The sequence below is a fragment of the Octopus sinensis genome, linkage group LG19, assembly GCF_006345805.1.
Source record: "Octopus sinensis linkage group LG19, ASM634580v1, whole genome shotgun sequence".
Lineage (NCBI taxonomy): Eukaryota > Metazoa > Mollusca > Cephalopoda > Octopoda > Octopodidae > Octopus > Octopus sinensis.
The window spans coordinates 17,093,519-17,103,310 of record NC_043015.1 but is presented as its reverse complement, the minus strand read 5'-3'; the positions used below and the strand labels follow the sequence as shown (position 1 = coordinate 17,103,310).

General features: G+C 32.8%; 2 protein-coding genes across 2 annotated transcripts in view; one reads left to right on the top strand and one right to left on the bottom strand.

Moving 5' to 3' along the window:
* The window catches only part of LOC115222294 (RING-box protein 2), a 29,329-nt gene extending 25,265 nt beyond the window's left edge, over nt 1–4,064 (top strand). Inside the window, exon 2 of the mRNA XM_029792469.2 lies at nt 3,763–4,064. Within this exon, the coding sequence (XP_029648329.2) occupies nt 3,763–3,881 (119 nt within the window). The 3' untranslated portion in view covers nt 3,882–4,064. The remainder of the gene's footprint in view (nt 1–3,762) is intronic.
* Nucleotides 4,065–5,683: 1,619 nt separating this feature from the next.
* The window catches only part of LOC115222337 (cullin-3-A), a 30,257-nt gene continuing 26,148 nt past the window's right edge, over nt 5,684–9,792 (bottom strand). Inside the window, exons 8-9 of the mRNA XM_036511250.1 lie at nt 9,128–9,234; nt 5,684–5,969 (exon numbers count right to left, since the gene is read on the bottom strand). Coding sequence (XP_036367143.1) covers nt 5,945–5,969; nt 9,128–9,234 — 132 coding nt within the window. The 3' untranslated portion in view covers nt 5,684–5,944. The remainder of the gene's footprint in view (nt 5,970–9,127; nt 9,235–9,792) is intronic.

Sequence of the window (9,792 nt, the reverse complement as noted above, 5' to 3'; positions counted from 1 at the left end):
ATATATATACATATACATATATATACATATATATATATATATATATACATATATATATATATATTATACATAATATATATATATATATATACATATATATATATATATATATACATATATATATATATATATACATATATATACATATATACATATACATATATATACATAATATAATATATACATAATATACATATTATACATATATATATATTCTTTTTTTCAACAGTTCTTGATTTTTTTATATCTTCTTTGCATATTCTTAGTTTATGCATGTATGCAAATATAGTATTGGTATATCCCATTTATTCTCATTAGAAATTAACTAAATAAATAATTTTGACATATACGAATATTTATTTCCCTCCACTGTATATATATATATATATATATATATATTTATTTATTTATATATATATATTACTGCGCATCTGCCACACATGAAAGCAACTTTATCTCATAATATTACCACAATTCGACTGCATTTCTTATGTATCTTAGCTTACACTTGGTGCAGCAAATGGAATTAAATCCCACTCTTTTCCTACATATTGAATAGGGCCATTTGCCAACCGGAATGAGTCTTATCTCCTATCTTGCTAACAACAACTTTAGTCTTAGCTAAGTTAACTTTAAGGCCTTTTGATTCCAGGTTTTGCTTCCAAACCCGGAACTTCTCCAATTCTGCAATAAGAGCAAGATCATCAGCATCTAGTAGTTCCCGTGGGCATCCAGTTTTGAATTCATCTGTTATGGCTGGGAGAACTACGCTAAAAAAAAGAGTGGACTAAGAACTAATCGCTGGTTGTATTCAAGTCCAACTCTCACCTTAGTGACAGCATCACTGTACATGGCCTAACCACTCTAAGAAGCCACTCCTCTACTCCTAGCTTCCTTAGATACTATCAAATAAGAGAGTGGGGAACCCTGTTGAAATCTTTCACTAGGTCAATGAAGGCTAAGTACAATGGCTTGCTTTTGGCCAAATACTTGCAACTTTCTCACTATGAAGATGACATCTGTGGTACTTCTCCCTGGAACAAAACCAAACTGCTTCTCATCTAATTTAATTCTATCCCTAGGACTAGCCTCGTCTTCTAGGCTGTAGCTCCCAGCTCAGAATTTCTGGAACCACTGTTGACACTGGCTTATGCTTATTGTCTGATCCCAATATAATGCATTAATATCCCTTGCACTTTCTGTTGAACTCATAAAGCAAAACATGCCGAATATGCTCCTTTGTCACTTCCATTATAGCTTTGAAAAAATAACTGTTAAAATCGAACGGCACTCTTCAAAACTTGTACAAAGAATAAGTTTAAGGTAACCTTTTATTGCAAGTTGATGCAGTTGAAAAAAAAACAAAAACATTTATGGGATGATCCAAGACATATATCGTCATCTTTATATGTCCATTTTCCATGCTTGCTTAGATAGGACAGTCCAACAGAATTCAATAGACAAGACTATATCTTGCTCTAATGCCTTAGTATAGTTTCTGTAGCTGGATGCTTTTCTACCACTTTACAGAGTTATTGGGTGCACTTTTACCTTCAGGTAGAGGGTGCTTTGTCAGCAGCAAAACTAACGATCCCTCTGTTGTTACCTCATGAATAAATTACAAGCCTGGTTAAACTTGCTAAATGTAAGAGGGGCACCATGATTTGATAGAACAAATTTGTGAGCAGATGGTAATGGAGAGAATAGTATTGTCGGGGATAAGGGTGAAGTTGAGAAGGGGACAAAGTAATGTCATCTATTATACCAGTATTGAATGGAGTTTGTCAGAGTTCAAGACAGTTCTTATTGGAGGTTTATTTTTGAGAGTGGGTGACAGGGGAGAGATTTTAGGAGAGTAGGTAATAGGATGGAAAGAAAAAAGTAGTGTCAAGGAACTAGCGAGAGTAAAGTGGTAATGGCAGTGAGATGATAGAGGAGATGCAGTGCTTTTCTATATTTTAAATAGGTGGGTAAATTGATCCATGGAATCGAGATGAGATGATGCAGGCATGTAGGTAACATATCTAAGAGGATGTAGTGACAGGAGAAATCAGTGAGGGTGTGTACAGGTTACAAGAGTGCAATCTAAGCCCATATACATGTGTATGTGTCCACATATATAATCAAACTCCAAAGAGACTGGTGTTGGTCTGCAGCTGCTGTTTATTAAGATCAATAAAAAGAGAGCAGTGAACTTGCAGTGAGAAGTAGAAAATCCAATGTTTTGAACAAATCCTTCTTCAGGAAAAAGCTGACAGTAGAGAAATTAACAAGAGATATTATTGTCAAACTGGCTGATGAAGAGGGAGCTATTGTAGTTTGGCAATCTAACCTATACAGACAAAAAGCACTCTGCAACTCTTGATTCTACAGCAAATACCAAAAGATCTCATGAACCACTATCAGAAACAAGTGTCCACCACTGTTCCTGAACTTACCTCGTCCCAAAGCCCCACTATCTATTTTGTCCTCAGAATTCACAAACCAGACAATCCTGGTTACCCTATTATCTCCACCTGTAACTACCCTACACAACTTTTATCATAGTACCATGACAAAATATTATCACCTCTCATTGCTGTCTTACTCTCATACATTAAAGACACCAGCCAACTCATTCTCTTTTGAATCCAAACTCCCTTTTCACTATAGACAAAATAGCTGTAGTCTTTCTCTACAATTGTAGCCTGTTAACCCTAAGACACTTCCTAGACCATCACCCTCTACCCAGCATTACTGCACTCCTCGGCTTAGTCAAGTACATCCTTCATTGCTTTTCTTTCAAGGGGAATTTTACAGTTAAATCAGTTGTGGAAACAAGAATAAATCCCAATTATGCCAATCTCGTAGAATCTGACCAATTCACTGGGAAGATTTGCCCTTCAGTGTAGCCTATATAGTCAATGTAATGACTGTTATATTGACTATCTCAATGCAACCACCCTCACCAAACACAAGCTCAAGCTTTATCTATTTTGTTCACTCCTTTCACTGTCTTGGAATTTACCCACACATAATTCTGTTAGTGTTCTCAGTATCTCCATCATCATAAATTTCAACATCCATCTTTGTCTGCTACAAGCTTACTGACTCCTATCTCCATTTCTTTTCACTCAAAACACACAAAATTTACAGTACCATTCTCACAATTCCTCTGTGCTTTCATTGTCTCTGTAGCATGGATTTGATTTCGGATGTGTCACTTCTTTATACATGTCTATTGATTGTATTTCACCTGTTTATCCTCCCAATGAAAGATAAAACTCATTCCAACAACTGCTCCGATCTTTCCTCATCTTAAAAAAAAAATATAGATAGGGGCCTTGGAAACCTAGTAAGAACCTCTACAGTGCCTAGCTCCACAACCATTAGTTTCCAAAATATTTCAAAGATTGGTAAATTTCTTGTTACTGTAATGTAATTGCTATGTTGAGGGAATAAATTTGATTGCATAATTGTTTTTTTTTTTTTTGTTAGCTTGCTACCATATTATCAGCATTGTTTACAGTCATAGTGTTGTATACATGCATTTTGAAGAAAGCTATATGAATATTTATAGAAGTAGATGCACTCTATAGTTCACTGGCTATTTTAAAATCTCAAGTGTTTTCACATCATAAGGGGGAAAAAAAACCCCTGCTGAATTAATATTGCAAAGAATTTATTAAAACTAGAATAGTGTAAATACAGCTAACAAAACAAAATTCTTATGAGCCACATATGTATTAAATGTTTCTAAGAAATGTTATTTTTCTTTTCCAGTGGTATGGGGTGAGTGCAATCACTCTTTTCATAACTGCTGCATGTCATTATGGGTGAAACAGAACAACAGGTGTCCCCTTTGTCAACAAGAGTGGGTAGTACAACGCATTGGCAAGTGATACAAATTGATCTTCAGCTGATTTAATAATTTAAAGAAGAAATAAAACCTCTGCACCACTGCCTTTCAAATGTCAGGACAATACTGCCTGGTTGATAATGGATAAATTTATTTATTTATAGCTAACATTTCTTATTGTGCAGTAATTATAAATACTCCTCAAAATAAACACACTTCATACTAAGACTGTGTTGTTCACATTAGAAAGACAAACACCTTTTTCTCCTGAATGTATTTATTTATTTTTTTCCTTTTACAATATTTATAGTAAAGTAAGTTTAAAAAAAGAAAGAGACATTAGGATTTTAATTTATTACTCAAGAATCATTTTTAATACATTAGCCCTACCCAGTTTGAAAAATCACTTATCTATTTGGATATCATTGTTACAAACTGCATGGAATTTAAGGCACAGGACTAGAAATCAGTCTTGACATTGGGTGTTAATCCATTACTAGATTTCACAAACAATAATGGAATAGTTTTAGCTTGTAATTAGAAACATTAACGAACATTTTAAATTATGAATTTTGTTTTTAATCCAGTCACCGGTAACGGTAGTTCTTTCCCCACATTAAATTGTTTGTACATTTTCTGATATTTACGAAACAATTTGCAGATACAGGTCATGGTATTTGCAATTACACTGAGGACTAACTTCAAAAGTGAAAGTACTACCAACGGTGTATCACAAAGATTGGCCAAAATAAGCAGTAAATTATTTTGTGTTTGTCTTTATTAAATATTGTATTATATAGGGAGTCTCATTTTAATAGGCAATATACTTAACAAAATAATTAAGTGTGTTAATTCAGACTTAAAAAAAATGATATACTGTTTTTCTTGGCAACTAGTTATTCATATTTCAGAACATATGAAAAATGATTTATATAAATCAAATATTGATTAAAAAAAAAAACTCTCCCCCACCCCACAAAAAATACAAAAAGAAAAAAATTAATAACAGTACAAAGCCAATAATCATAAACATTTTATTAAATTTTTAAAATTAGGGTTGGTAACTTTTTTTTTATTCCATCCCACCCTTATTTTTGGTTTGATAAGAAAGTCTTTTTAAAACTACCGAAGAAAAAAAGGGTCCTTGATTAAAGTTTGCAATTTTGATATATTTACAAATACTACAAGCTTCCAATAAACATAATTAGAGGAGCTGGTAGTTCTATAGCATAGATGCAAATTAAATTATAATACAAGGAATATCTGGTCATTGGCAGAGCAGTTTTTGAGAGATAGAAGCAAAATGTTGAATCCATTCTATGACATGACAAAATCAAAATAATTTTGGCAGTTCTGACCATGAAGAAATGAGAACCTACATATAATGGCTTTCCAGAATTGTTTCAGTATGGAAAAGGGAATAAATATAACATTTATTCACACACACACACACACAACACACACACACATATACATACATACATGTATATATGTATATAGGCTATAAAAATAGAATAAAACTCAGATACACGCAAATCAAATTTATATGAAGGACAAAGCAATATTACAAGCAAACATATTAAAATAAAATTTAATCTGGGTATTTGGCAATGTAATATAAACAAAAATTAAATAAAAAGAAAAAGATCCTAACTCAATTTTAATATAACCTTTTTTTTAAAAAATACTTCCAGACATAGTTGGACATTTTTGATATTTAAATAAGCAGGCAAATTAGAATTTCCTTGCTTCTCAGCAAATATTGCCTATTTTTGCAAATGTCTATCCCAACCAAAAAAAGTAAGAGCAGCTGAAAAGAAATTAAGAGCTATTGAGAGTTGATCATTTTAGAATCTCACCAGAATCTTCAGCAAGGTCAATTTGAATAGTTAGCTTATTTAGTTGTTGTTTTTTAACCATAAAACATACTGCCAATAGTTTAAAGACAATTGCTCAGATAGCATAAAGAATGCATCGTTGGATCATAACAGCATGTAATGGTGCAATTATTGACTTTTTTATTATTATTTATATCTATATACAATCACATTAAATGGCATAAAACACTGGATGTTGACTTGTAGCTGCTGGCTAGGTGACAACTCATTATGCAAGATATGTATACATTTTTCTGAAATAGAAAAACCATGGATTATAAATAGCTAATGTTAGCTATAGAAAATAAAACTGAAGATCAAAATACAATATTTATAAATTGGTCAGTTTAACAAAAATCAAATATTCATGCCTGTACAACCAAGCATTCATGCCTTATTTTAGTTGAAGGTCTGTCAATCTGCAATGCACTTACTTCCTCATTATCACTAGGAAAATATGTTGTATGTACATCACTAGATGTGGTCTCCTATTCACTAAGGTGATTGTTTCAACTTGATATGTTAAATTATTACATTTAAATGTAGCCAAGTCTGTTGGGAAAGTTTTTATGGAAACTCATATTTAGACCAAAACATCCTATATTAGAGGCTGGAGTCTACTGTATAGGAATGGTTTTTAGCCACTGTTCAAAGATGTGGTGAGGAATTCCAGTATGTGAACAGTCACAACACCTGGTGTGTCCCTTTCCACTGGCTATGTATGGCTTTGTTGTCTCCATTGAAGCTTTTTATTAACAGTTACTTGTTTTTAATTGATATGTGAAACTTGTATGCCAGTTCAGTGGCTAAAAACCATTCCTATACAGTAGACTCCAGCCTCTAATATAGGATGTTTTGGTCTAAATATGAGTTTCCATAAAAAATAAAAGCATTTAAAAATACACAAAAAATATCAACTAGATTAAGGCTGGGAGATAACAGTTTACTCAAAGTAGCTGCCTTCAGCTTCCACAACAGCCTCAAAATGATTCTGGAGCCTTGTGTATGCATTCCTGGAAGATCTTGGAACACCACCATGGCAACCAGCTTGGCCTTCCAAGCAGAGCAGTTGGTGTCTTTCTCAATCATGCCGCACACTTAGCAATCCATGGGATTACAATTGAGGGAAGGAGGCTAGAAACTGGAGCTGGTGAAGTTGAAGAAATTCTTTTACTGACTTTTTCTGGAGGCATGGCAAGGTGCTGAATCCTGCTGCCACACATATGGCCTTCCAGTAGCTTCACATAGCTGCCTGAACTGAGTGTAAATCTTTGTTCAAAGATGTGGTGAGGAATTCCAGTATGTGAACAGTCACAACACCTGGTGTGTCCCTTTCCACTGGCTATGTATGGCTTTGTTGTCTCCATTGAAGCTTTTATAGTGTTCACAGCATTAAGCAGCAGTCATTTTGATACCTTATTGTGAATCATCAAGATACTGGCAATCTTTTTCCAGTATTCCAATGGCTTCCAGTCCTCTATGTCAACTAATATTTTTTCAACTACAACTTCAACCATTATACTCTCCAACCCTTAACTATTCACCAATACATCAAACTGTTCCTGAAAAATGATCATTGAACACTGCTCTTCATTGGAGCAAATAGAAAGCAATGGAACCATAGTGATTCAAGGGGAAATGCATCTAGTTATGTGCATGCAAGTAGAAAAAAACTTTGCACATTGTAGATAATAACTCACCCTCTGTATAGCTAAAATTATAGTATATCATTCCTCCTAATCTACTGTGTAAAGCAGTGGTTCTCAACCTTTTATAGCTTAGTGCCTGCTTTCTAATGAATAGAATTGTTTCACAAGTCCCACTCCCAGATTTTGCATGAAAAAAGAAACAATGCAGACAATTTTAAGTAAATAGCATGTGCCTCTTTTCAAGTATATGTGTGGACTAGTTCCCTTTGTTAATTTTTTATGGAAATTACCAAAGAGGGCAAGGACTTATATAATGAAACTCTGGTTTGTCTTGTGTTTGATAAGATTTTGCTTATTTTTAAATAAGTTCAGTATTTGACAATTAGTTTCAAGTATCCTTTTATTCAATGTTTAGCTAACTGTTACTATTATGCTGAATAATAGTAGAATAATTTTTTAACTAGACCCGAAGAAGGAAATGTTAACAACAGCTACTTCCAATGATAGGAATATTGATAACACAATGTCATATGCACTCTAAACCTGGCAAAGCTTTTTGAATAATTTGTTTAAAAATTATGTATTACACCTGGTATAAACATTGCTCAGTTTAAGAACCACTGATTTACAGTAATATTACAGATCTTTTATTGCTCTATAAAATATTTTGTATGACTAATACTAAAAAGAATTGGGGCTCAGAGGCAACAACAGAAATGATGAGTTTAAAACATTCAAATCCTTACATAGAATATTTTAAAGTTTATTAAGGAAGCTATGATACAATGTATAGGAAATAACTTTCAAATAATATGGGGGTCTTGCATAAGATAATTGTTCTTGAATACATAATTCAGGCAGAAATTAGAAAGATCTAGACAGAAAAATAAGCCTTAAAATAATCTAGAAGGAAGTTAGTATTTTAGAGAAGAGGATTTAGTTTCCTTGCCCTGTTTTTACTGATGATGTTTAAGCAGAACATCAACAACATTAATCTCACCAGTATGCAATAACTTCATTTTGTATGTGCCCAGAGTTTATGCACATTTGTAAGTCAACATCTCCAAGAACATCTCAGCAAGGAAGAAATGTTCGTACTCAGCAGATTATATGTCTGCAACAAGCTAGCTAGTTGAATACACAGAAAGGAGACAATATATCTGTAGGCTTTTGCCAATCAGACAGACAACCTTTTGGAAGTACTAGTATCACAAATGTTGGAGTAGTAGATTGGTGAAATGGTAAGTTCATAAATATTTTTCATTGTTGTTTTATGGAATAAAACAAGCAGCAATGATTACTATTTATTTCTTTTCCATTTCTTCATCTTTTATTTATCATTATGAATATGGAAGTCATGATTAAAAATAAAAACGGGGGTGGGGGTGAACCAAGGTGTTTATGTTTGTTTGAGATTGAAAGTATGCAATTACGAAAGTTTTTCAGTACAAAAGTATTCAATGAAAAAGACTTTCGCTTTCTGTGCATTGACTCTTAAGGTTCACCAAAATTCTGAAAGCATATGCTTGCTGAAGCTTCTTTTCTCAATCCAAAACAGAAAGACTACATTTAATCTAAGATATACCAGTACAATTAGTATTTTGGGCATTTGAAAGCAATTCTTCTGTTTCCTTTTAAGCTATGGTATTGCAATAATTGTGGGAGGTAAACTAACTAACTAATTAATAAATGAAAAACCAATCAAATATAAATTCAACGCTTTGTTTCAGTATTTCAAACCAAATGAGTATAGTTAAACATACCTGTCTTCAGGTGTTCTAGCCAAATATTCTCGCTCTATCAAGCCTTCAATGCGTTTTTTAATGACCACTGGACTAGGTAGAAATCGAGCTTTTAGTTGTTCAGTGACCTAATAACGTTATTTAGAAAATATATTCAAAATCAGATACTAGCATAATCATCCAGTAGCTAGCATAGAAAACATCCTATTTTATAAGTATTAAAAAAAACATGCAATTTGATTTTAGAAAATAATTTTTCTTTCTTTCAAGTGCTAGAAACGAAAAATAATTCATATTTTATCTTCCTGAATGGGTTGCTTTAATTTAACCCATTAGTGTTTAGAATGACTGAAAATTATTCCCCTTTATTTGTTTGAACCAGCCAAATCTGATTTCTCTAAGAAATCGCTAAAAAAAAAAATAAACAAACAAATCACATTGCTGAATTCTCATAGGTTTGAGACAATATGGTGAAATTTTTGAGACTTCTTGTTTTTTTTCAACGTTTGAAGCGAAGTATATATCTTAGTTTTTAACGATTTTGCATCAGCAACTCCAACGTGAAAGACGATATACAAAACAAAGAAAAACTACAGTGATTTGTCTTCAAACAAATCATATTGACATTTATGAAACTTTGTCGGACGAGGAAAATTTTGATGATGAAAGTAATGAAAATGATATTG